Source organism: Ascaphus truei, chromosome 17, assembly GCF_040206685.1.
Source record: "Ascaphus truei isolate aAscTru1 chromosome 17, aAscTru1.hap1, whole genome shotgun sequence".
NCBI classification, from domain to species: Eukaryota; Metazoa; Chordata; class Amphibia; order Anura; family Ascaphidae; genus Ascaphus; species Ascaphus truei.
This window is the reverse complement of record NC_134499.1, coordinates 537,936-564,711: the sequence shown is the minus strand read 5'-3', so window position 1 is coordinate 564,711 and position 26,776 is coordinate 537,936. Positions and strand designations below refer to the sequence as shown.

Sequence of the window (26,776 nt, the reverse complement as noted above, 5' to 3'; positions counted from 1 at the left end):
ATAATTGCGGCAAAACAGGACATTTACGGCGTGTTTGCCGTGCACCAAAGACACACCGTCGGGAAAAGAAGGCGGGAGGCAGACAGACTTATAAATTGGATCACCGAGAATCATCGTTCAGCCCGGGTGGAGACGAGTGAATGGAACGCCTTTCCATATACCACCTCGGACCTCAACCAACGGGCATGGAAGTACAGGTGAAACTCAAAGGGAAAACGCTGTGCATGGATCTGGATACTAGGGCTGCGTTGTCTGTGATCACTCTACACTACTAGCGCAAGTTACAACTAACAATGCAGTTGAAGCCCACTAAAATCAGTCTACAAACTTACTCCATGCAACTTTTTAAGCCGCTTGGCTGCGTGACAGTACATGTCACGTAAATCGGGAGAACAAAAATACTTCCACTATACGTCCTAGAACGTGGAGGGCCATCCTTATTTGGACGGGACTGGATATGTGCCCTTGGAATGTCAGGCATTCAAGTCCACTCCTGTCACGCTCTAGAACAAAACATAGACCAGCACAAGCCATGGATGAAACACCTAAAACATAAGTATAGCACCGTTTTTGATAGCGACTTGGGCAAAGTTAAGGGTGATTCCATTCGATTGAATTTAAGAGCAGGGGCGACCCCAAACACTTTCAAGGCAAGGTCCGTTCCATTCGGCCTGAAGGCTGGAGTGCTAACAGAGCTAAAGCGTTTGGAGGAGTTAGAGATCATCTCAAATGTAAAACATAGCGCATGGGCATCGCCAATTGTGCCAGTAAAGAAAAAGAATGGTGAGCTGCACATATGTGGAGATTTCCGAATGGCACTGAACAGCTTCCCTAAGGGAGGGGGGGAACTATTTTTAAAAAAAATAAAAAATTGTGCCCAAATTAGTTTTGTGCACATGTGGTGGATGAAGAAGGGCTCCACACAACGGAAGGCAAGGTGGATGCAGTAGTAAAGGCTCCCACACCCAAGGATGTCTCACAACTTCGTTCCTTCTTGGGACTACTGAACTATTATAATAGATTTTTGCCTAATTTAGTGCACATTCTGTACCCCCTGCACAGATGATTGGAAACAACAACAAAATGGAACTGGACACCGACGTGTCAGGAGGCTTTCGAAACCATAAAACGCATGATTCTGACGTCCCGGGTATTGGTCCATTATGACCACCACACACCGTTACTATTGGCATGTGACGCTTCACCATATGGTCTTAGGGCAGTACAGTACTTTCTCATCTGATTGACAATGGCACAGAAAAATCAATCGCTTTTGCGTCTCGTTCCCTATCCTTGACAGAACGAAACTATTCTTAGATTGATGAAGAGGCCCAAGCTGTAGTGTGGGCTATAAAAAAAAAATACCACATGTATGTATGTATGTATATGGTCGCAACTTTACGTTTGTCCCGGACCACAAGCCATTACTCTTCATCTTTAACACCAAAAAGGGTATATCCACAACTACAGCCACTCGCCTACAAAGATACGCCCTCTTTTTGGGAGCATGCACATACAGTATAAAAGCGGGGACGACCTGAGTGACTTCCAAATGGAAGAGCGGATCTGTTTCAGCAAACCACATCAGAAGACTAGGTCCGATGGAGTGTGAGACCACGAGGAGAAGAGCTTCCAGAGACCTACTCGGTGGAAGATTAACTTGGAACTTTATATAGTTGGGTTATGTAGATAGATACTGTTATTATTGTTGGTTATTTTTGTTTGTTCTATGTGAAGTGTTTATGAGAAGGGTGGGAGATGTGGTGTATTGGGTACTTCCTGGTCATGAGTTGCTCTGACTTCTGACCCAGGAGTGTGTGGATTGGCCTTCAGCCTGGCCTTCATGACGTGACCCGTGACGAGATGGGTGACGCATGCCGTGCTACCAGTCTGGGAGACACCGCATGAACCACGCTCAGGCTCCGCACCGTGACTTCACGGGTGATGCGCACCGCACGCAAGCTATGTGCAGCCGCCGCGTTGCCATGGGTACACGAGGGGTTAATTTCATACACAATTCTTCACCTGCACTTATCCCCGCCCCTGCCTATCAGTGGACTGAATATGTCTAAGGGGCGCGGTGTTCATTCATTACCCTGTAGCTGTCCGCTATTATACCATTGGCTGCCTGTTCCTTGAATGCTCCGCCAACTCTGCTGCAAACTGGCTGAACTATAAACTTCTGTTTGTGTAACTAGTGTTTGCCTCAAACACCCTGCTGCTCTTCTATTGCCTTGTCTTGCTTCTCTTGCTCCTATTTGACCTCGGCTTGTACCTGGACCTCCGCCTTCTCTGACCTCTGAACTCGGCTCGCATTTGGACTTCTACCTTCTATATTACTGGACTCCGGCACCGCACAACGACTATCTGACTTCTCCTATCCTTGACCACGGCGAGTATTACAACCAATCTGACCTCTCCTACCCTGACCCAGCTACACGTCTAGCACACTGCATTCCGGGCGCGGTTGTAGGTCAGTGTATATCAACATCCCCATCTCAACCTCGCAGTTCCGTCCAGTTTGTGATGAGCACCTGTTACAGAGAGCCAGTCAGAGAACATCAGGGCATAGACTAACTCGAAGCAGTCTGAGGTAACCAGGAAAATGACTACCTGTCAGCAGTTATATAGTTACATTGTAGATGAGGTTGAAAAAAGACGTACGCCCATCAAGTTCAACCTATGCTAAATTTAGACAACAGATACTTTATCCTATATCTATACTTATTGATCCAGAGGAAGGCAAACAAAAAACCCCAGTGTCATATCATCCAATGATATCTCATAAGGGGAAAAATAAATTCCTTCCTGACTCCAAGAATTGGCAATCGAATTAATCCCTGGATCAACATCCTTCCCATGTATACTTATTTGGTATATCCCTGTATACCTTTCCCATCTAAAAAGATGTCCAACCTTTTTTTTTGAACAAATCTATTGTATCTGCCATCACAGTCTCCATGGGTAATGAATTCCACATTTTAACTGCCCTTACTGTAAAGAACCCTTTCCTTTGTTGCTGGTGAAGTTTCCTTTCCTCCAACCTTAAAGCTGCAGTTCAGTCTTTTTTTTTTTTTTTTTTACATTAATTTTTTTACTTCAATAGTTTTATGTGTGGAATCTCTAATTACCTAAAGAACTGTATAGCTGCCAGTCAATTTGTTCTCCATGTATTGATAGGCGAAATTTGGTGACATAATTAGAGCTGGCATATGTTTTTATTTGCTTCTGTCAGTCGGTGGAAGCTCATGAATATTCATGAGCACTCCTGCACTGACATGTGCTACAGGGAGGGCAGGGCTGACAAAGGGGTGTGCCAGAGCTTGTGACAGGACATGAAGGGGCAGTGCCTTAGCAAATGGCTGTTAAAATAGAATACAAGAAAATTGGTCTTTCAAAGTTGTTTTATTAAAAAAAACACACATGCAGGATATTGACTGAACTGCAGCTTTAAGGCATAATAGCATGTTTTTTGGGGTCAATTGCCCCCAATAAACATTGCAATAAACAACATACACCCCCTTGGGCCCTCAACAACCCCTATACCCTAAACCCTAACCCTATATCCCCTTAAGGGATGGCCCCGAGTCCTTAGTACTGCCCGTGGAATGAACAGTTCTTTTGAAAGCTCCTTGTACTGTCACCGAATATATTTTGTATATCGTTATCATATCCCCTCTTAGACGCCTCTTTTCTAATGTAAATAAATCGAATTTAGATAGCCTCTCCTTATAAGTTAGATTGTCCATCCCCTTTATTAGTTTGGTGGCTCTTCTCTGCACTCTCTCTAGTTCCATAATGTCTTTTCTTAGGATTGGTGCCCAAAATTGTACTCCATATTCAAGGTGTGGTCTTACTAATGCTTTGTAAAGGGGCATAATTATGTTTACTTCCCTTCCATCCATTGCCCTTTGATGCAAGATAAGATCTTGTTTGCCTTTACAGCTACTGCATGACATTGGGCACTATTGCTAAGCCTGCTGTCTACAAGCACTCCTAAATCCTTCTCCATCAAGGATTCCCCCAATATATCTCCATTTAATTTGTAAGTCGCCTTTTTATTCTTGCATCCCAAATGCATAACCTTAGGCTAAGGCCCCGCTCCCTCCGTCAGCGCTCCCGCACTGCAGACAGGCGGGGCGCTGACATACACAGACCGCGATATGCGGTCTGTAGGGAGGTGGGCGGGAGTGGGAGGCTTGAGCGGGAGGGGGGCGTGGCTTGAGCGGAGGGACCCACTACTCTCCCCCCCCCCCTCCCTCCCTCCACGGGCTCGGGCTGGAGCTGCTGATTGAAGTAATCACAAGCAACACACACACGCAGGCACTCATACACACACGCAGGCACTCTCTCTCTCACACACACACACACCGAGACAGAGGCAGGCACTCCACACTCCTCCCCGCTCCCCGAAGCCTCTCCTCCTCCCGAAGCCTCCCCTCATTGGCTCACAGCCACACCACGTGACGCGTCGAAGCTAGGGATTATAATTCTCTTGTATCCCCTAGCGGCTGACGCGTCACAGCGTGTAGTGAGCTGTGCAGCCAGGGGGGACCGGGACCGGCTCGGGAGGATTCCCCTGCTGGTGGGGAAAGCCCGTGCAGCCGCCCGCGCCGCCGGGCGCAGCGGGTCCCAGCCCTTACATTTATCTGTATTAAACCTCATCTGCCATTTACCTGCCCACGTTTCCAGTCTCTCCAAGTCCTTCTGAAGAGAAATTACATCCTGCTCTGATTCTACTACCTTACACAATTTAGTATCATCAGCAAAGATGGAGACTTTGCTCTCGATCCCAACCTCAAGGTCATTAATAAACAAGTTAAAAAGCAGGGGTCCCAGTACCGATCCCTGAGGTACTCCACTCACGACTTTAGCCCAACCTGAAAAAGTTCCATTTATGACAACCCTCTGTTGTCTGTCCTTTAACCAGTTTTCAATCCAGGTGCATATATTATTACTGAGTACAATTTTCTTTATTTTGTACACCAACCTCTTGTGTGAAACCGTATCAAAAGCCTTTGCAAAATCTATGTAGACCACATCAACTGCATTACCCTGGTCTAAATTCCTACTTACCTCTGCAAAGAAACAATTAAGGTTGGTTTGGCAAGATCTATCCTTCATAAATCCATGCTGACTATTACTAATAATTTTGTTTTCCATTAGGTATTTCTGATTATTATCCCGTATTAAACCTTTATTTCCTGATCACCTTGGCAGTGGGCACCATTGGGTTAATCCCTTCTCACTCTAGGTAGGACAGGAAATAGACTTTTGCAGGTAGGCCATATAAGGCCCCTCCCTCTACCTACACCTTAGTCTTTTTCCTGTCCTCACAGCTAGGAGTAGGATTTTTTATTTTGTAAGGGACTCACCTACTGCACCTAGTGCAGATATCCAGGGTCTCAGCCCTGAAGCTCCGATCGACGTGCCCTGCTGGTGGCAAGACGGAGACCCCTTAGAGTCGGGGGAGCCCCTGGAACCCATTACATCCGTGGGGTGGGGAGCAGCTGCAGCCGCGGGCGTGGAAACTTACATGCAAGGAAGCCCCAGTACCAAACGAAAGGTAAGCAGACGGGGTGCATAGCAGCTGCAGCTGAGAGCCGTGGAGGCCCAGACTCATCGCATTAGCGTCTGGAACGCTGCGGTACAGGGAACAGTGCACGCGACCGCACGGGAGCGCGCGCGTCACGTTCCGGCCGGCAGATGCGTGCACAGACACGCGGGCCGTGCACGAGCACTTGATACGTCATAGAAGCGACGAACACACTGTGTATGTGTGTGTGACAGCTGCAGCATGGAACGCTCAGCAGGGAGAAGCCAAGTGCTGGAAATGGATTTGAAAATGGAAACACCCAAAACTTCAGTTCCCAAGACTAGGTGAGTCCTTAGTTTTAGTTCTACATGGGAAAAAGAGATGGTCTATATACATTAGGGTGTATGTTTAGTATTTATTTTGTTTTTATAATATAGTTCGGTGGTTACCCTCCCAGAAGCAGGGTCTTCAAAAGGGACGGGGGAATCCCTGCAACATAAAAGAAAGGTTGCTAAGAAAACTAAATGGTGTTCAGCTTGTGAGAAACCAGCCCTAATAGGGAAGAAATTATGTGAAGATTGTCTTAAGGCAGCTGCAGGGGATACCAGTGTACAAATGAGCACTTTCCTTGTATTGATGAAGGAGGCTGTTAAACAGAGTGTTGATGCGGCAGTCCAGCAAGCTGTTAACCCTGCGCAGAAAAGATCTAGATCCCAAACCAGTCTGGATAAGGGGAAAGGTTTTTCATCAGATGAGTCTGACATTGATTGTTTTCAAATATCAGAGGGTGAAATGGATTCATCAGATCAAAATATTCAGGAAGAGAAATCTGAATTTGATGTAGAAATGGTGGATCCACTCATCAAAGCCATGAGACAGGCATTGGAACTAGAAGACACCGAGGAGTTGACCCACAAGAAGGATAAACTTTTTGGGGCGAGACAAAGAAAAGGTAGAGTCTTTCCTATCCATCAAGTAATTAAGGACCTCATTCAGGTGGAGCTGGCTCGACCAGACGCCAGAGTATTTACGCCTAAAAGGTTTGGGAAGATGTATCCATTCCCACAAGAGGAGGTAAAATTTTGGGAGGTCAGCCCAAAGGTGGATACTGCTATTTCCAGAATAGTAAAAAAGACCACAATCCCAATAGAGGAAGCTGCGTCATTGAAGGACGCTATGGATAGGAAGATGGATTATGTATTGAAAAAAGCATACGTTACCGCAGGAACATCCTACAAACCTGCCATAGCAACTATGTCAGCAGCAAGGGCTATGCGAGTATGGATTGCCAACATTGAAGAGGCAATAGACAAAGGCGTAAAAAGAAGTGCTATTCTTAAAGCACTATCAGAAGTAAAATGGGCAACAGATTACATAGCGGAAGCCTCATTGGATGCAGTAAAATTAGCAGCCAAATCTATGGCACTTGCGGTATCAGCAAGAAGGGCTTTATGGCTCAGACAGTGGATGGCTGACACAGCAGCAAAGAACAGCTTGTGTGGATTACCATTTGAAGGTGAGTTCCTCTTCGGTAACAAACTGGATGCGATAATAACAAAAGCATCAGGAGGTAAGAGCACTTTTTTACCTCAGGAAAACAGAGCCAGAAGATTCGGTTTCCAACAGGCTAATAGAAACCAGTATAAAGAAGCAAAGGCATATAGACCTGGCAGGTCATTCCCAAGACAAACAACATGGAGGGGCGGCCAGAACCGGCTTTTTTGGGGAGCCAGAGGAAGAGGATCATTCACAAAGAATAAGTCCACATGAAGGTCAGAGGGCCCAGCAGTTGTCAGTAGGAGGGCGACTGAAGCAGTTTTCTGCAACATGGGCCCAAACAATACAGGACAATTGGGTATTACAGACCATTCGTCAGGGGTACAGTATAGAATTCAGGGAGATGCCAAGAAGAAATATGGGCGTAATAACATGTATACAGTCCAAGGAGAAAAGAAGGCAGATGAATTCGGCTTTAAAGAAATTATTACAAGCAGAAGTAATAAAGAAGGTACCTCAGGAAGACAGAGAAAGCAGAATTTATTCCAGGATTTTTCTAGTAAAAAAACCTACAGGGGATCAGGGGATTACAGAGCAATCCTAGACCTAAGAAAGGTAAATTTATTCTTAAGAATAAGAAAATTCAAGATGGTGTCGTTGAACCTGATTATTCAAGAGGTACAACCAGGAGACTGGATGGTGGCGATAGACTTAAAAGACGCTTATCTACATGTGCCCATAGCAAAGGGACATCAAAGATTCCTAAGGTTTGCAGTAAATCAAGATCATTATCAGTACACAGCACTGCCATTTGGTCTGGCTACTTCCCCAAGGACGTTTACAAAGATTCTAGCCCCTTTAGTGGCAGAAATGAGAGAAAGAGGGGTAGAAATATACCCATACCTGAATGACATCCTGGTAAAATCAAAGAGTCTGGAGAAACTCCAACAAGACCAGAAGATGGTAATAACCTTCCTGGAACACCACAGTTGGTTAATAAACAGAGACAAGAGCCATCTCATGCCCACTCAGCTGTTAAGATTTCTGGGGGTAGAATTCGATACAGCAAAAGGAGAAGTGAGACTACCAGACGCAAAGAGGCAAGACATAGTCATGCAAACCAAGAAGCTCAGGAAAGCTACCAGGACTTCAGCAGAAGAATGCATGAAGCTCCTAGGGAAATTCGCTTCAACATTAAGCGTCACAAAATGGGCAGCACTACATATGAGACCATTGCAAAACAATTTTCTGCAACAATGGAACGGGAATCACAAGGACTCAAGACAAAGAATCTTGTTACACCCACACACAAAACAGAAATTAAAGTGGTGGGAAGATACCCGAAACCTGAAAAAAGGACAAACACTACAACCAGTGCACTGGGCAAGAATTACAACAGATGCGAACAACACAGGTTGGGGTTCCCAGATGGGAGAAACATTGGTGCAAGGAACCTGGACAAACCAGGAAAAGCATCTTCTATCAAATCTGCTGGAACTAAAAGCAGTACAAAGGGCCTTAGAAGCTTTCCAAGACTATATAAGAGGTGGCTGTATAAAAATAGAATCAGACAACAGGTCAGTTGTCAAGTATATAGCCAAACAAGGAGGAACCAGGAGCAGAAAGCTGATGAACCTCACAGCAGAAATCCTCTTTTGGGCAGAGCGCCACTTGTCGGAAATTACAGCCATACATATCCCAGGACTAGAAAATGTCACAGCAGACTTTCTAAGTCGGAACATCATACACCCAGGAGAATGGGCATTAGATCCACAGGTGTTTCAAGAACTAGTAGAGCGATGGGGTCAGCCAGACATAGATCTCATGGCGACACACCAAAACCGCAAGGTAAGGAACTACTGTGCCAGACAGTTTCATCCAAGCGCACAAGGTACAGATGCTCTCAGTTTCAAATGGCACTTCAAGTTGGCATACCTGTTCCCTCCAATTCCCCTAATTCCGAAAACAATCAGGAAAATCAGGGAAGACCAAGCAGAGGTGATATTCGTAGCACCCTACTGGCCAAGAAGGCTTTGGTTCACACACTTGGTAAATATGGCAGTAGATACACCCTGGCACATACCAGATCGCAAAGGGTTGATGCGACAGGGGCCAATATGTCATCCGAATGCCAAACAATGGGCTTTGACGGCATTGCGATTGAGCGGGAAACATTGAGACTGAAAGGTTGTTCAGACAAAACAATCCAAACCCTTTTACAAGCAAGGAAAAGTTCCACATCGAAAGTATACCATAGAATCTGGCTTTGCTTTCGCGATTGGTGTGAAAAAGAAAACAACATTTTCTTTCACCTAGAATTGTATCAATAGTGGAGTTCCTTCAAAAAGGATTTGAGAAAGGTCTCAGTCTTAGCTCATTGAAAGTACAGGTGTCTGCACTATCAGCCTTGTTGGAAAGAGATCTGGCAATGGAAAGATTGATCATCAGGTTCTTTCAGGCAGTTAAAAGGTTAAGGCCTCAAATCAAGAACAGGGTACCTACATGGGACTTGTCTCTAGTATTGGATGTACTAACAGCAGCTCCATTTGAACCTATACAGGAGATAGGCTTAAAATGGTTATCATGGAAAATGGCGTTTTTGATAGCAATCACCTCAGCAAGGAGAGTGGGAGAACTACAGGCTCTATCAGCCAAGGAACCATTCCTAGTCATACATCAAGACAAGGCAGTTCTCAGACCAGTACATCAATTCCTACCAAAGGTTGTATCACAGTTCCATATGAATCAAGAAATTGTGATTCCGTCATTCTGTCCAGAACCAAAGAATAAGAAAGAAGAAAGACTACACAAATTAGACGTGGTAAGATGTCTAAAAGTGTACCTGGAAAGGATGCGAGATATCAGAAAGTCAGACAGACTATTCATCATTCCAGAGGGACCAAAGAAAGGTCAAGCAGCATCAAAGACAACAATTTCCCAGTGGATAGTGTCTTGTATTAAAAAGGCTTATGAAAGCAAAGGACAAGATAAACCTTTGAATATTAAAGCGCATTCTACAAGGGCCATGTCTACTTCATGGGCATTTAAAGCCCAGGCTACACCAGGACAGATATGCAAAGCGGCAGTCTGGTCCTCATTCAATACATTGTTGAAATACTACAGACTAGACGTACAATCATCAGCTGACGCAAGCTTTGGTCGTAGAGTGTTAGAATCTGTAGTGAAATAAGTGTATTAATAAAGGTCAAACTGATAAGGCATTAACTGGTGTTGTCTATTCTGATGTATCCCTCCCTAAAAAAATTTCACTGCTTGGGTATGGCCCAATGGTGCCCACTGCCAGGGTGATCAGGAAAGAAGAAAATTTAAAACAACTTACCGTAATTTTCTTTTCCTGGAACCATGGCAGTGGGCACATAGTTACCCTCCCTATGTATGTCTAATGCCTATCAGTTATATATTTTCAGCTATGGAAGAATCGTAAGACTAAGGTGCAGGTAGAGGGAGGGGCCTTATGTGGCCTACCTGCAAAAGTCTATTTCCTGTCCTACCTAGAGTGAGAAGGGATTAACCTAATGGTGCCCACTGCCATGGTTCCAGGAAAAGAAAATTACGGTAAATTGTTTTAAATTTTCTTCTTTCACCACTATTGAAGTCAGGCTTACAGGTCTGTAATTCCCCGGGTGTGATCTAGCTCCCCTTTTAAATATAGGCACCACATCTGCTTTACGCCAATCTTTTTTTGCTATTACTGAGCTTAACTCCTTGAGAACTCTTAGATGTATGCCATCGGGGCCAGGTGCCTTATTTGCTTTAATTTTTTCAAGTCGCATATGAACTTCTTCCTCAGTTAATCAATTGTTCATTAATATGGAGGTTGTGGCTTCCTCCTGCGGCACTACTATTGAACTTGATTCTTCCCTGGTAAACACAGAGGCAAAGACTTTGTTTAATACCTCTACTTTTTCCTTATCTCCAATAATCTGCCTACCCATCACACTGAAAGGGTCCTATATTTTCTTGTGTCATTTTTTTGTTATTAAGGTACTTAAAGAAGTTTTTAGGGTTGACCTTACTTTCTATTGCAATCCTTTTTTCATTATCCATTTGTGCTAATTTGATTGCCCTTTTGCAATTTTTGTTACATTCCTTATAATTCTGACACGATGCCTCCGTCCCTTCTGACTTAAAGAATCTAAACGCCTTCCTCTTCCTGTCCATTTCCTCCCCTACCTGTTTATTTAGCCACATTGGTTTTGACTTATTTCTTTTCTACTTATTACCCAAGGGTATACACTGATAAGTGTGCTTTTCTAACAATGTTTTAAAGATTGCCCAACAAGTACCAACGAGGTAGTGTGTTAGATATCACAAACACCTTTTACCAGGGATCACTATCACCAGACGGAACAAAGCTATTAAATAAATAGAGTTTATTCGGGCAAGCCCACAGACATAACATAGGTTCACAAAACAGGGGAAATACACACTGTCTGGGGGGAGTCACTAGCCTCGACTAGGTGCAGGGCACCTGCTTCAGGTAGGCTTACCCTTTCCGCTCCACGTCCAGGAACACCACGGTACAATCTTCGGGACAGCTACCTGCCTCTCCCCGGTGGTCGTGCCTTCGTTCTCTGCTCAGAACTTGGCCGCGTCTGTAAAAATTGTCCTCAGTCTGGCCGGGCTTCTCCAGCACCTCAATGCTGAGTGATTTGCTATTCTGAGCAAAGCACTTTTGAAAAGCCCGCCACAGCCTCACCGGACCAAATTGTTTTGGTTCTCGGATCGGCCGCGCTCCTTACATGGCTGCCACGGGCTATCCTTAACATGGAGCAAGGAGTGGAGACCAATCAGAGCACAGATCCAAACGTAGCCGCCAATCATGAACCGGAGGTTCGCCTCGCTACACCAATTAGAGGAGGGGGCGTGCTTAGGTGCTCAGGCCCGCCCCATGATGACGAGGATGCTGACTAGCGGGAAATTCGAACTGGCCAATGAGAACCGTGCCTACGAGCTTTGTCTCTACAACAGCTTCCATTGGCAAGCCCCATACTGCCCGCTGGGTAGGCACCACAGAGTCTTGAGGGAACAATGGGTCTCACCCGCTGAGAACCCATCTCCAGGCCTGATCTCCGCCCTTCACCGCTTGCCAGGTGGCCTGACACCTAGCCACCCCCAGCCTCTGCCTTTGATCCACAATCACTATGCAGGCACCTCGGCTAATCAAATTACCGGGGCTGCCTCCATAGAGATGAATACACATTATACTACATTGCTAAAACTTGGGATCCAAGACTTGTTTTTAAAATTTGTTTTCACAACTAGAACCTGGCTCCTGCAACTTGGTTCTAAAACTTGCTGGCGGAGCCAATACATTACATGGGGAACAGACCAGCATTACAATACATACGCGTTCCCGCAAAACAGGCTTGTTTAGCGGGGACAATTACAGTACTACTGGTTAAACCGGTCACAAACATTTTAGCCACTTTTCGGTCCCATTTGCCCCCCAATATCCACTATTAGAAACACAGTCCCAAAGTTTTTTTCTACTTAGTTTCTGCCAATGGTTAAAACACATATTTTACCCAGCTTAGGAGCTCACATAGGCGGCCAGGGAAACATGGTTTTAAGGGGTTACAATGCACACACTATATCCGCCATACTCGGCCAGATGCACACGATTTTAGGGGTAGAAGCTGGGCTTCACCTTTATTTTGTGAGGCCAGCTACCCCTACCGTGACAGTCACTTTAGTACAGGGTGCTGTGTGCGTAGGAGCAGGTGGTCACATTAGTACAGGATGCTGTGAGTAAGGGGCAGGTGGTCACATTAGTACAGGGTGCTGTGTGTGTAAGGGGCGAGTGGTCACATTAGTACAGGGTGCTGTGTGTGTAAGGCGCGAGTGGTCACATTAGTACAGGGTGCTGTGTGTGTAAGGGGCGAGTGGTCACATTAGTACAGGGTGCTGTGTGTGTAAGGGACGAGTGGTCACATTAGTACAGGGTGCTGTGTGTGTAAGGGGCGAGTGGTCACATTAGTACAGGGTGCTGTGTGTGAAGGGGCGGGTGGTCACTTTAGTACAGGGTGCGGATGTAGAATGAGTCGAGTACAAGCTGCTGTGCAGAAGGGGTCAGTGATTAGTACGGTACAGGATATTGTGTAGAGAGTGGACGGTGCCTGGTTAGTACAGGATTCCATGCAGACAAGATGCCCCTAACACCACCCCCCAACTTTCCTCTTTAGGCTGTCGGAGAGTAACAAGGAGAACATGTCCGCGCCTCCTCCACGCCCTGCCTCGCGGCCGGATGACCTGCGTCTGGGGTCAGAGGTCAGGCAGAGGAGGGCAGAGCTTGCCAGCACCCGCCATGGTCCGTTTGATTACGTGGAGCTCTCTCCTCTGTCTCCGGGGGAAGAGCGTCGTCGCTGGTTCGAGGCTCCCCCCGGAGGGGAAACACCCCTTGCCCGCCGTGCCCTCCTCCCCACCCCCACCGCCGGGCTCTCAGAGGAGCAGAGGCAGCGGCTGAGCGAGGACATCGAGGCCAAGTGGAAGGAGATGGAGCGTCTACCCCTGAGAGAGACCAAGCAGCTCCCCCTCACCTGCCTGGTGGGAGGTGGCAGGAGCAGAGCAGGGGGGGATGGCGGGGGAGCACTGGACAAACAGGTGAGGGGGAGGCTAGTGTATTTTAGGGGGCTGAATGGGGAGGGGTGCTTGTATTTTGGGTGGGGGGGGAGTCTAGTTTGAAGGTTCCTGTTTGGGCACCAGTAATGTATTTGGGGGGGGGGTGTTTATCTGGTTGGGGGAATCCCCTCTCTGAGCCCCTGTATTGTGCTTGTATTGGGGGTTGCAGGTCTCTGAATAGGGGAACCCACTCTCAACCCCTATATTGTGCCTGTATTCGGGGGTCTCTTATTAGGAGACCCCCCTCTCTTTGAGATGTGTTTGCATTAGAAAAGAGGTGTCTAGGAGGGGATAGGATAATTATATACAAATATATTCGGGGACAGTACAAGGAGCTTTCAAAAGAATTATTCATCTTGAGGACAGACAGTACAAAGGACTATGGGGCATGCCTTAAGGTTCGGGGAAAGGAGATTTCACCAGCAACAAAGGAAAGGGTTCTTTACAGTAAGGGCAGTTACCATGTGGAATTCATTACCCAAGGAGACTGTGATGGCAGATAAAATAGATATGTTCAAAAAAGGTTGGACATCTTTTTAGTAAGGAAAAGTATACAGGGATACACCAAATAAGTAAATATGGGAAGGATGTTGATCCATGGAGTAATCTCGTTGCCAATATTTGGAGTCAGGAAGGAATTATATAGCATAGGTCAAACTTGTTGGATGCGTCTCTTTTTTTTTTTTTCCCCCAACCTCATCATTTATTATGTAACTATGTAACCCCCGCCTGTATTGTGCCTGTTTCAGGTTCAGAGCCTGAAGATGCAGCTGGAAAAAGCAAAGAAAGAGCTGGAAACTCGCAGGGGGGGCAGTGAGGGGGGTGTCTCCCCCGGCCTCATCTCTCAGGTGAACCCCGTATTTACAGGCCTGGACCCCCATCTCTGTCCTATCCTTCTCTTCTCTTGTCTATCTCCCTATTGCAAGTAGCTGAACGAAGGATACTAGGGCGCAAACTCAAAATAAAGCAAGAATAAAATCAGCTAAAATGCAGATTATACTATGTGTGACCAATCTCATATATGTTCCCCTCTGTTGAAGATACACAGGGGTAGACAGGCTCCTGCCGCTCAACCCCAGTAGGATCAATCCAGGATCCTTAAAAACAAGTATTCAATGACACAATAGGGGAGCGCAAGATTAAAAAATGAATAAATACGTGCAATGAATAAAACACAATGGTGGGTTGGCTGCTGCTTTGTAACCAGCCCACCTCATATACACAGAAGTTCACAAGGGTTATGTACCACAGTGAATGCACTTGCTGTATGTTCCGATGGGAGGAGGGTGGTGTGGAGTAATCATATAAATATATATAACAACAACTTACACGGCCCTGTGTAAGTGATACACACATCAGTGGTTTCTTTTCTCCCTCTCCTCCTGTTCAATCAGAGCCTTCTCTGTAGTTTCACTGGTAACCCTGATGGATATGAGTAAGATGACCCCTTCGTCTCGGGGTAGCTCCCACAATCAATTGCGAGGCCAGAGAAGTGTGTTTGGTCAAACTTGAAAACTTTTAATAATTAAATAAACCACACTCGCATAAAATAAAGTGCTAGGCTGCGACCGTGAAGTCCGTGCCCACTGCGACTCCACAATGTCCCTGCTCCCGCGTCCGGTATACAGCTCTGGGGAACAGCTGGGACGCAATCCGGACAGACTGCTATGGTGGCCTCCTTGTGACAAGAATCAGAGCAACGCGTTTCGCCGATGTACTGCTTCGACAGGCTCAATAATGTTGCTGGGGAGTTTCTCCAAGGCTTACATAAGTTCTCCTTGATTAGTGGATACCCTTGTCCATGGTGTTTCGTGTTAAGGTTAATTGCTGTCAGCTCCGTCTTAAAAGTGAGTGGTGTGAGCCATAGAAAATTTCAGCAGACACCGATGTTGTGATCAGGGAATTTAAGTGAATACTTGTATATTTAGCCATTATTAACCCTTGTCACGGAGCGTCTGGATGGTAAATTCAATCCGTGCAACTGTCATTAAAGCAGATAAATGCACTCATACATGTCTCCTATAATCATAAAGAATGTGCAAATAGCGCTCCTATACTCTTAGGCTTATTTCGTTGCATAAAATCCCATGTGTTTACTCCAAAATACAAACCGCTATCACACTGAAATAACCAAGTGCTTACTTCTACCACACTCCAACTTTTAATGCTTAATCTTAATATATAAATTTGAAGTTTGCATGGTTGTTGGTAGATGTGGTGAATCTGATTGGTCCTCAGCCTCTGGCCAATCAAATTGGTGGCTCTATAACGTCACCCAACTGCCACTCTTTTATTCTCACCCGCAGCTCACCTTCGCGCGCACACACACACACACACACACACACATACTCCTCCCCCCAGGGAATCCACCAGGCTCACCCGAACCCCGGCCAGCAGCAGCATCCCCATCCGCCCCATCACACTCACCCTCACATGCGCCGCCCTGCACCGGCTCCCGGACGGAGGGGAAGCGCGGCGTGGCCCTCCTGCCCCAGCCGCCAACTCCAGGCTCCTCCCCCCTCGCTCCCAACGAGGAACGAAGGGGAAGTGCGGCGCGGCCCTCCTAAACCAGCTGCCAACTCGACGCTCCTCCCCCCTCACTCCCAAAGAGGAACAGAGGGGAAGCGCGGCCCTCCTAACCCAGCCACCAACTCCACGCTCCTCCCCCCTCACTCCCAAAGAGGAAGCGCGGCGCAGCCCTCCTGCCCCTCTTGCCCCCCCCCCCCCCGCCAACTTCCCGAGCCTACCTCCAGCCCTAGGCAGATGCCACGGAGATATCAGGGCCAAGAGGGGAACCGTCTGCCGCCAGGAACGGGGGGGGGGGGGGAATCGGAGATGTGAACTGGGGGGGGGGGGGGCCAGAGCTGTGAAGGAGGGGGGGGGTGTATTGCTGTGAACGGGGGAGAAAGAGAGGGGGGAGACAGTGGAAGGGAGAGAGAGAGATGGAGAGCCAGAACATAAATCAGCTTGTATACATATAGCTCAAAAGCCCATTTTGCAGCTAATCAATATTCAAAGGACAGAAACCGAAAAACTGTCTGAATTGCTCCTTCTCTCAATTTCTGTAGACAAAACAGATCTACACATTTCCACTAGCATATCCATTCCCACTAGAAAACTGTATAACCGCCACTAACTGCTCTTCAATGTTAAAACACAAGTAAAACATGAAAATATACAACCATTTTACATCTATTACGTAGTGAATGTACATTAAAAAAAAAAAAATGTACAAATAAGATCATCTTGTATAGTTATTTAAGCCAATAGGCATACTGTGCACAAATAAATCTATAGTAATAGTGTCTCCTTCACAGGAGGGTAACACCTGCTTCCATAATACAAACAATGTTCATGCTAAAAAAGACTGATTTATTTCCATATATTTTTTTAAAATATAGTTTTATGATATGAAATCTATCAGAGTGTTTAACATAGAATTCTCTTCTACACCCCTCTTCCTGGCAGTCTATTCCTATTCATTCCCTAATTCTCATGTGAAAATCTAGAATTCATGGGGAATTTCACCCTTCCGCAATGGTCAAACATCGAGAGTAATCTGGACAAGTAGTATTTAGACCAAGTGACACTAAAATTACAATTGAGTTTTATAATGATTAACACTTGTAAAACCCTCCCCAAATAATGAGGGAAACAAAGACTGGAAACAAAGATATTCCCCTTCACAGAGATAATTCATAGTGATCATGGACACAACCTTCAACTACAAAAAAAATCATAGGATCATGTGGTGGGTCTTATACCATTCTCCTTCAACACTTGGTGTATTCTACATTAATGTTGATTTAAAAGCTAAAAAAATAAAAAAGGGGGGGGGCAAGTTGGAGGGAGGTTATACTTCCTTAAATAAATGCCCCACGGTCAATATCAATGTTCAGACCCTATGGAGCCAGCGTCTTTAATTTATAAATCCAGTACGACTCCTTTTCACATAACTTTGGGGTCCCCCCTCCCCTTTTTTAGCTTTTAATCAACGTTAATGTAGAATACACTCAGTGTTGAAGGAGAATGGTATATGGTCATGATCCTATGATTTTTATAGTTGAAGGTTGTGTCCATGAACACTATGAATTATCTCTGAAGGGGAATATCTCTGTTTCCAGTCTTTGTTTCCCTCATTATTTGGGGAGGGTTTTGAAAGTGTTAATCATTATAAAACACCATTGTAATTTTAGTGTCACTTGGTCTAAATACTACTTGTCCAGATTACTCTCGATGTTTGACCATTGTGGAAGGGTGAAATTCCCCATGAATTCTAGATTTTCACATGAGAATTAGGGAATGAATAGGAATAGACTGCCAGGAAGAGGGGTGTAGAAGAGAATTCTATGTTAAACACTCTGATAGATTTCATATCATAAAACTATATTTTAAAAATATATGGAAATAAATCAGTCTTTTTTAGCATGAGCATTGTTTGTATTATGGAAACAGGTGTTACCCTCCTGTGAAGGAGACAATATTACTATAGATTTATTTGTGCACAGTATGCCTATTGGCTTAAATAACTATACAAGATGATTTTATTTGTATATTTTAATCTTTTTTTTTTTTATGTACATTCACTACGTAATAGATGTAAAATGGTTGTATATTTTCGTGTTTTACATGTGTTTTAACATTGAAGAGCGGTTAGTGGCGGTTATACAGTTTTCTAGTGGGAATGGATATACTAGTGGAAATGTGTAGATCTGTTTTTGTCTACAGAAATTGAGAGAAGGAGCAATTCAGACAGTTTTTCTGTTTCTGTCCTTTGAATATTGATTAGCTGCAAAATGGGCTTTTGAGTTATATGTATATTAAGCATTAAAAGTTGGAGTGTGGTAGAAGTAAGCACTTAGTTATTTCAGTGTGATAGCGGTTTGTATTTTGGAGTAAACACATGGGATTTTATGCAACGAAATAAGCCTAAGAGTATAGGAGCGCTATTTGCACATTCTTTATGATTATAGGAGATATGTATGAGTGCATTTATCGGCTTTAATGACAATTGCACGGAATTATTTTACCATCCAGACTCTCCGTGACAAGGGTTAATAATGGATAAATATACAAGTATTCACTTAAATTCCCTGATCACAACATCGGTGTCTGCTGAAATTTTCTATGGCTCACACCACTCATTTTTAAGATGGAGCTGACAGCAATTAACCTTAACACGAAACACCATGGACAAGGGTATCCACTAATCAAGGAGAACCTATGTAAACCTTGGAGAAAATTCCCAGCAACATTATTGAGCCTGATGAAGCCGTGCATCGGCGAAAAGCGTTGCTCTGATTCTTGTCACAAGGAGGCCACCATAGCAGTCCATCCGGTTTGCGTTCCAGCTGTGAGGCTCTGATTGGGAGAAGGAGTGGCTCAGTGAGTAAAAGACACTGACTGGCACTGAGTTTGAAGCAGGGGAACCTGGTTCAATTCCCGGTGTCGACTCCTTGGGCAAGTCACTTTATCTCCCTGTTCCTCAGGCACCTAAAGCATAGATTGTAAGCTCCAAGGGGCAGGGAACTGTGCCTGCAAAATGTCTCTGTAAATTGCTACGTAAAAGGAGCAGCGCTATACAATAACATGCTATTATTATTATATTGAACAGGAGAAGAGGGAGAAAAGAAACCTCTGATGTGTGTATCACTTACAGAGGGCTGTGTAAGATTTTGTTATATATATTTAAATGGTTATTCCACACCACCCTCCTCCCATCGGAACATACAGCAAGTGCAATGACTGTGGTACATAACCCTTGTGCACTTCTGTGTATATGAGGTGGGCTGGTTACAAAGCAGCAGCCAACCCACCATTGTGTTTTATTCATTGCACGTATTTATTCATTTTTTAAACTTGAGCTTCCCTATTGTGTCATTTTATCCCTATTGCAAGTGGCACATCTGTCTTACTCCCTCCCCCCTCCCCCCCTCATCTCTCGCTCTTCTGCCATCTCTGGCTTCCCTCCCAGCCCCTGCCGTCTCTCGCTCTTCTCCCTCGCTTCCTCTGTAATCTCTCGCTCCTGTATCTCGCTCCCCCTGCCGTCTCTCGCTCCCCCTGCCGTCTCTCGCTCCCCCTGCCGTCTCTCGCTCCCTCTGCCGTCTCTCGCTCCGCTCCCTCTGCCGTCTCGCTCCTTTCCCTCGCATCCTCTGCTGTCTCTCACTTCTCTCGCTCCTTTCCCTCGCTCCCTCTGCCGTCTCTCGCTCCCTCTGCCGTCTTTCGCTCCCTCTGCCATCTCTCGCTCCTTTCCCTCGCTCCCTCTGCCGTCTCTCCCTCGCTCCTCTCCCTCGCTCCCTCTGCCGTCTCTCGCTCCTCTCCCTCGCTCCCTCTGCTGTCTCTCGCTCCCTCTGCCGTCTCTCGCTCCTCTCCCTCGCTCCCTCTGCCGTCTCTCCCTCGCTCCCTCTGCCGTCTCTCCCTCGCTCCCTCTGCCGTCTCTCCCTCGCTCCCTCTGCCGTCTCTCGCTCCTCTCCCGTCTCTCGCTCCTCTCCCTCTGCCGTCTCTCGCTCCTCTCCCTCGCTCCCTCTGCTGTCTCTCGCTCCCTCTGCCGTTTCTCGCTCCTCTCCCTCGCTCCCTCTGCCGTCTCTCCCTCGCTCCCTCTGCCGTCTCTCCCTCGCTCCCTCTGCCGTCTCTCCCTCGCTCCCTCTGCCGTCTCTCGCTCCTCTCCCGTCTCTCGCTCCTCTCCCTCTGCCGTCTCTCGCTCCTCTCCCTCGCTTTCTCTGCCGTCTCTCGCTCCTCTCACTCGCTCCTTCTGCCGTCTCTCGCTCCTCTCCCTCGATCCTTCTGCCGTCTCTCGCTCCCTCTGCCGTCTCTCGCTCTTCTCCCTCGCTCTTCTCCCTCGCTCCCTCTTCCGTCTCTCGCTCCTGTCCCTCGCTCCCTCTGTCGTCTCTCGCTCCTGTCCCTCGCTCCCTCTGTCGTCTCTCGCTCCTGTCCCTCGCTCCCTCTGTCGTCTCTCGCTCCTGTCCCTCGCTCCCTCTGTCGTCTCTCGCTCCTGTCCCTCGCTCCCTCTGTCGTTTCTCGCTCCTGTCCCTCGCTCCCTCTGCCGTCTCTCGCTCTTCTCCCTCTGCCGTCTCTCGCTCTTCTCCCTCTGCCGTCTCTCGCTCTTCTCCCTCTGCCGTCTCTTGCTCTTCTCCCTCTGCCGTCTCTCGCTCTTCTCCCTCTGCCGTCTCTCGCTCCTGTCCCTCGCTCCCTCTGTCGTTTCTCGCTCCTGTCCCTCGCTCCCTCTGCCGTCTCTCGCTCTTCTCCCTCTGCCGTCTCTCGCTCTTCTCCCTCTGCCGTCTCTCGCTCTTCTCCCTCTGCCGTCTCTTGCTCTTCTCCCTCTGCCGTCTCTCGCTCTTCTCCCTCTGCCGTCTAACGCTCTTCTCCCTCTGCCATCTCTCGCTCTTCTCCCTCTGCCGTCTCTCGCTCTTCTCCCTCTGCCGTCTCTCGCTCTTCTCCCTCGCTCCCTCTGCCGTCTCTCGCTCTTCTCCCTCTGCAGTCTCTCGCTCTTCTCCCTCGCTCTTCTCCCTCTGCCGTCTCTCGCTCTTGTCCCTCGCTCTTCTCCCTCTGCCGTCTCTCGCTCTTCTCCCTCGCTCCCTCTGCCGTCTCTCGCTCTTCTCCCTCGCTCTTCTCCCTCTGCCGTCTCTCGCTCTTCTCCCTCGCTCCCTCTGCCGTCTCTCGCTCTTCTCCCTCGCTCTTCTCCCTCTGCCGTCTCTCGCTCTTCTCCCTCGCTCCCTCTGCCGTCTCTCGCTCTTCTCCCTCGCTCTTCTCCCTCTGCCGTCTCTCGCTCTTCTCCCTCGCTCCCTCTGCCGTCTCTCGCTCTTCTCCCTCGCTCCCTCTGCCGTCTCTCGCTCTTCTCCCTCGCTCCCTCTGCTGTCTCTCGCTCTTCTCCCTCGCTCCCTCTGCCGTCTCTCGCTCTTCTCCCTCGCTCCCTCTGCCGTCTCTCGCTCTTCTCCCTCGCTCCCTCTGCCGTCTCTCGCTCTTCTCCCTCTGCCGTCTCTCGCTCTTTTCCCTCGCTCCCTCTGCCGTCTCTCGCTCTTCTCCCTCGCTCCCTCTGCCGTCTCTCGCTCTTCTCCCTCGCTCCCTCTGCCGTCTCTCGCTCTTCTCCCTCGCTCCCTCTGCCGTCTCTCGCTCTTCTCCCTCGCTCCCTCTGCCGTCACTCGCTCTTCTCCCTCGCTCCCTCTGCCGTCTCTCGCTCTTCTCCCTCGCTCCCTCTGCCGTCTCTCGCTCTTCTCCCTTGCTCCCTCTGCCGTCTCTCGCTCTTCTCCCTCGCTCCCTCTGCCGTCTCTCGCTCTTCTCCCTCGCTCCCTCTGCCGTCTCTCGCTCTTCTCCCTCTCTCGCTCTTCTCCCTCGCTCCCTCTGCCGTCTCTCGCTCTTCTCCCTCGCTCCCCCTGCCGTCTCTTGCACCCCTGCCTCACGCTTTACCCCCCTTTTCCCCTCGTCTTTCGCTCTTGCTCTCCCATCTGGCCCTCTACAGGCCAGTGAGCCTGAGGTCAGCAGCAGGGAGATGTAATGGGAACATTGCTGGAAGGTAGAATTGTTTTAAGAAGTCCTGCAATTTCCAAGATCCCAGGCAGCACTGATTTACAAGGATGAGATCATGACAAACAAACCTAATTGATTTGTTTGACTGGGTGACTAAGGTAATAGATCAGGGTGGAGCAGCAGATTAAGCTTACCTCCTGTCCCACGTAGATGACTGATAAACAAGTTACAGTGCGTGGGATTGGAGCAGGGGTGGGCAACTCCAGTACTCAAGGGCCACCAACAAGTCAGGTTTTCAGGATATCGCTGCTTCAGCACAAGTGGTGCAGTCGTTGACAGTCACCTGTGCTGAAGCAGGGATATCCTTAACCTGACCTGTTGGTGGCCCTTGAGGACTGTAGTTTCCCACCCCTGGATTGGATATGGTGGTAGAATAGTGAAGACATTGGTTGTAGGATAGGTGACAGTTGTGGTGAAGGGAGAACATTTAGAGGAGGGTAAGGTAACCAGTGGAGTGCCTCAGGGATCTGTACTGGGACGTGTGCCATATAAAATCTTTATTAGTGACATTATAAATGGTCTTTAGTACGTTTTTGCCTTTCTGCAGATGACACAAAGATGTGCAGCAGGTGGTCGACACTCCAGGGAGCGGGGCAAAATGGCTAATGATTTAGGTAGATTGGAGGAATGGAGCAACAACTACAATTTAGAGCCTAACAGTGTAAAATAATCAATTTCACTTACAAGTAGGCACGCAATGTGAAAAACCAGCAGGATGTGAGTGGGTATAGGGAGAAGTATTAGCAGCGGGGTGTTAGGGTATATAGTGAGAGGTATTAGTAGCAGGATGTTAGGGTGTATAGGGAGAGGTATTAGTAGCAGGATGTTAGGAGGTATTAGCAGCAGGGTTTTAGGGTGTATAGGTAGAGGTATTCGCAGCAGGATGTTAGGGTGTATAGGGAGAAGTATTAGCAGCGGGATGTTAGGGTGTATAGGGAGAAGTATTAGCAGCGGGATGTTAGGGTGTATAGGTAGAGGTATTCGCAGCAGGATGTTAGGGTGTATAGGGAGAAGTATTAGCAGCGGGATGTTAGGGTGTATAGGGAGAGGTATTAGCAGCAGGGTGTTAGGGTGTATAGGGAGAGGTATTAGCAGCAGGGTGTAAGGGTGTATAGGTAGAGGTATTAGCAGCGGGATGTTAGGGTGTATAGGGAGAGGTATTAGCAGCAGGGTGTTAGGGTGTATAGGGAGAGGTATTAGCAGCAGGGTGTAAGGGTGTATAGGTAGAGGTATTAGCAGCGGGATGTTAGGGTGTATAGGGAGAGGTATTAGCAGCAGGATGTTAGGGTGTATAGGGAGAGATATTAGCAGCAGGATGTTAGGGTGTATAGGGAGAGATATTAGCAGCAGGATGTTAGGGTGTATAGGGAGAGATATTAGCAGCGGGGTGTTAGGGTGTATAGGGAGAGGTATTAGCAGCAGGATGTTAGTGTGTATAGGGAGAGGTATTAGCAGCAGGATGTTAGGGTGTATAGGGAGAAGTATTAGCAGCGGGATGTTAGGGTGTATAGGGAGAGGTATTAGCAGCGGGATGTTAGGGTGTATAGGGAGAGGTATTAGCAGCAGGGTGTAAGGGTGTATAGGGAGAGGTATTAGCAGCGGGATGTTAGGGTGTATAGGGAGAGGTATTAGCAGCAGGGTGTTAGGGTGTATAGGGAGAGGTATTAGCAGCAGGGTGTAAGGGTGTATAGGTAGAGGTATTAGCAGCGGGATGTTAGGGTGTATAGGGAGAGGTATTAGCAGCAGGATGTTAGGGTGTATAGGGAGAAATATTAGCAGCAGGATGTTAGGGTGTATAGGGAGAGATATTAGCAGCGGGGTGTTAGGGTGTATAGGGAGAGGTATTAGCATCGGGATGTTAGGGTGTATAGGGAGAGGTATTAGCAGCAGGATGTTAGGGTGTATAGGGAGAGGTATTAGCAGCAGGATGTTAGGGTGTATAGGGAGAAATATTAGCAGCAGGATGTTAGGGTGTATAGGGAGAGATATTAGCAGCGGGGTGTTAGGGTGTATAGGGAGAGGTATTAGCATCGGGATGTTAGGGTGTATAGGGAGAGATATTAGCAGCAGGATGTTAGGGTGTATAGGGAGAGATATTAGCAGCGGGGTGTTAGGGTGTATAGGGAGAGGTATTAGCAGTGGGATATTAGGGTGTATAGGGAGAGGTATTGGCAGCAGGATGTTATGGTGTATAGGGAGAGTGTATTTTCAAAGAAGGAAAAGGGCTTTATGTTGTATAGACTTTCCGCAGCAAGAAGCACATTAATGGTGCACACCTAGGCTGTTAAAACGTAACTTTTTTTGTGCTTTGATTAAAATAATGGTAAACATATATATTAAACTTTATATCCAAAATTAAACAGTGTGTATCGTGTTAAGAAACTTAATTGATAAGGAGTGCAAGTATAAGACTCTGTTGGTTAATCCATACCCATCATTATTGTGTAATCATAGGATACTTATATATAATAATCCTACAATAATGGATAAGTGTATACTCCTGTGTGCAGTTATAATAGTAATGCTGACATCAATACTTCAACAAGCACATTGTCCCTACCACAGGTGAATGAAGTAACTAGTTGCTGGAATAATATATCTTATTATATATTTGTGAAAGCACTGTATGCCTGTCTGCATCTTCCTGTGTCCCTAGGGGAAATCTCATTGGTCCCTTGGGCCGCCCGCCCCCGCACCTCTCATTGGCCTGCGGTGGAGTGACGACACACACACACACACACACACACACACACACACACACACACACACACACACACACACACACACACACACACACACACACACACACTGTTGCTTGGCCTCACTCTCCCCCGTCAGTTGGACCGCAGCTCACCTTCCACACCCCCCCCCCCTCCTCTCCCGGTGCCCCTCCTCTCCCGGTGCCCCTCACTCTCTCCCCCCTCCCCACCTCACCCAAATCCCCACGCTCCGCAACATCCCCAGCCGCACCATCACCCTCACCGTGCGCCGCTCCCGGAGAGGGGAAGCGCGGCGCTCCTGCTCAGCAGCAAACTCCAGGCTCCTCCCCCCTCGCTCAGAACGAGGAAAAGCGCGGCGCGGGCCTCCTGCACTCCCCCTCACGTGCGCCGGCTCCCGGAGAGGGGAAGCGCGGCCCTCCTGCTCAGCAGCAAACTCCAGGCTCCTCCCCCCTCGCTCACAACGAGGAACGGAGGGGAAGCGCGGCGCGGCCCGGGCCTCCTGCACTCCCCCTCACGTGCGCCGGCTCCCGGACGGAGGGGAAGTGTGGGCCTCCTGCCACTCTTGCCCCCCCCTCCCCCGCCAGCTTCCTGAACTCACCTCCTGCCCCAGCCAGATGCCACAGGGTCAAGGTAAGTCACCCACCGTCTCCCACCCACTCACTGTCATCCAGTCACCCACACACCCACCCAGTCACTCACACACCCACCCAGTCACTTTCACCCAGTCACCCACTTTCACCCACTCAGTCACCCACCCACTCACTCAGTCACCCACCCACTCACTCAGTCACCCACTCACTCAGTCACCCACTCACTCAGTCACCCACTCACTCAGTCACCCACTCACTCAGTCACCCACTCACTCAGTCACCCACTCACTCAGTCACCCACTCACTCAGTCACCCACTCAGTCACCCACCCACTCAGTCACCCACCCACTCAGTCACCCACCCACTCACTCAGTCACCCACCCACTCACTTAGTCACACACTCAGTCACCCACCCACCCACTCACTCAGTCACCCACCCACTCACTTAGTCACCCACTCACTCAGTCACCCACCCACTCACTCAGTCACCCACCCACTCACTCAGTCACCCACCCACTCACTCAGTCACCCACCCACTCACTCAGTCACCCACCCACTCAGTCAGTCACCCAGTCACCCACCCATTCAGTCAGTCACCCAGTCACCCACCCACTCAGTCAGTCACCCACCCATTCAGTCAGTCACCCAGTCACCCACCCATTCAGTCACCCACCCATTCAGTCAGTCACCCAGTCACCCGGGGGAAGCCCAACCCTGTCGTCCGCCCCCCCCAAAATTACATCCCGGGTAACGCCGGGTCTCTCAGCTAGTTGTTAATATTATTAACATAAAGCCTTTTTCCTTCTTTGAAAATACACTCTCCCTATACACCCTAACATCCTGCTGCTAATACCTCTCCCTATACACCCTAACATCCTGCTGCTAATACCTCTCCCTATACACCCTAACATCCCGCTGCTAATACCTCTCCCTATACACCCTAACATCCCGCTGCTAATACCTCTCTCTATACACCTTAACATCCCGCTGCTAATACCTCTCCCTATACACCCTAACATCCCGCTGCTAATACTTCTCCCTATACACCCTAACATCCTGCTGCTAATAACTCTCCCTATACACCCTAACATCCCGCTGCTAATACCTCTCTCTATACACCTTAACATCCTGCTGCTAATACCTCTCCCTATACACCCTAACATCCTGCTGCTAATACCTCTCCCTATACACCCTAACATCCCGCTGCTAATACCTCTCCCTATACACCCTAACACCCCGCTGCTAATACAGGAGTATACACTTATCCA

At 47.9% G+C, this 26,776-nt stretch overlaps 1 protein-coding gene across 1 annotated transcript in view; it reads left to right on the top strand.

Moving 5' to 3' along the window:
- The window catches only part of TRIOBP (TRIO and F-actin binding protein), a 44,082-nt gene that overhangs the window by 5,510 nt on the left and 11,796 nt on the right, over positions 1-26,776 (top strand). The window contains exons 6-7 of the mRNA XM_075575044.1: positions 13,240-13,657; positions 14,425-14,523. Coding sequence (XP_075431159.1) covers positions 13,240-13,657; positions 14,425-14,523 — 517 coding nt within the window. The remainder of the gene's footprint in view (positions 1-13,239; positions 13,658-14,424; positions 14,524-26,776) is intronic.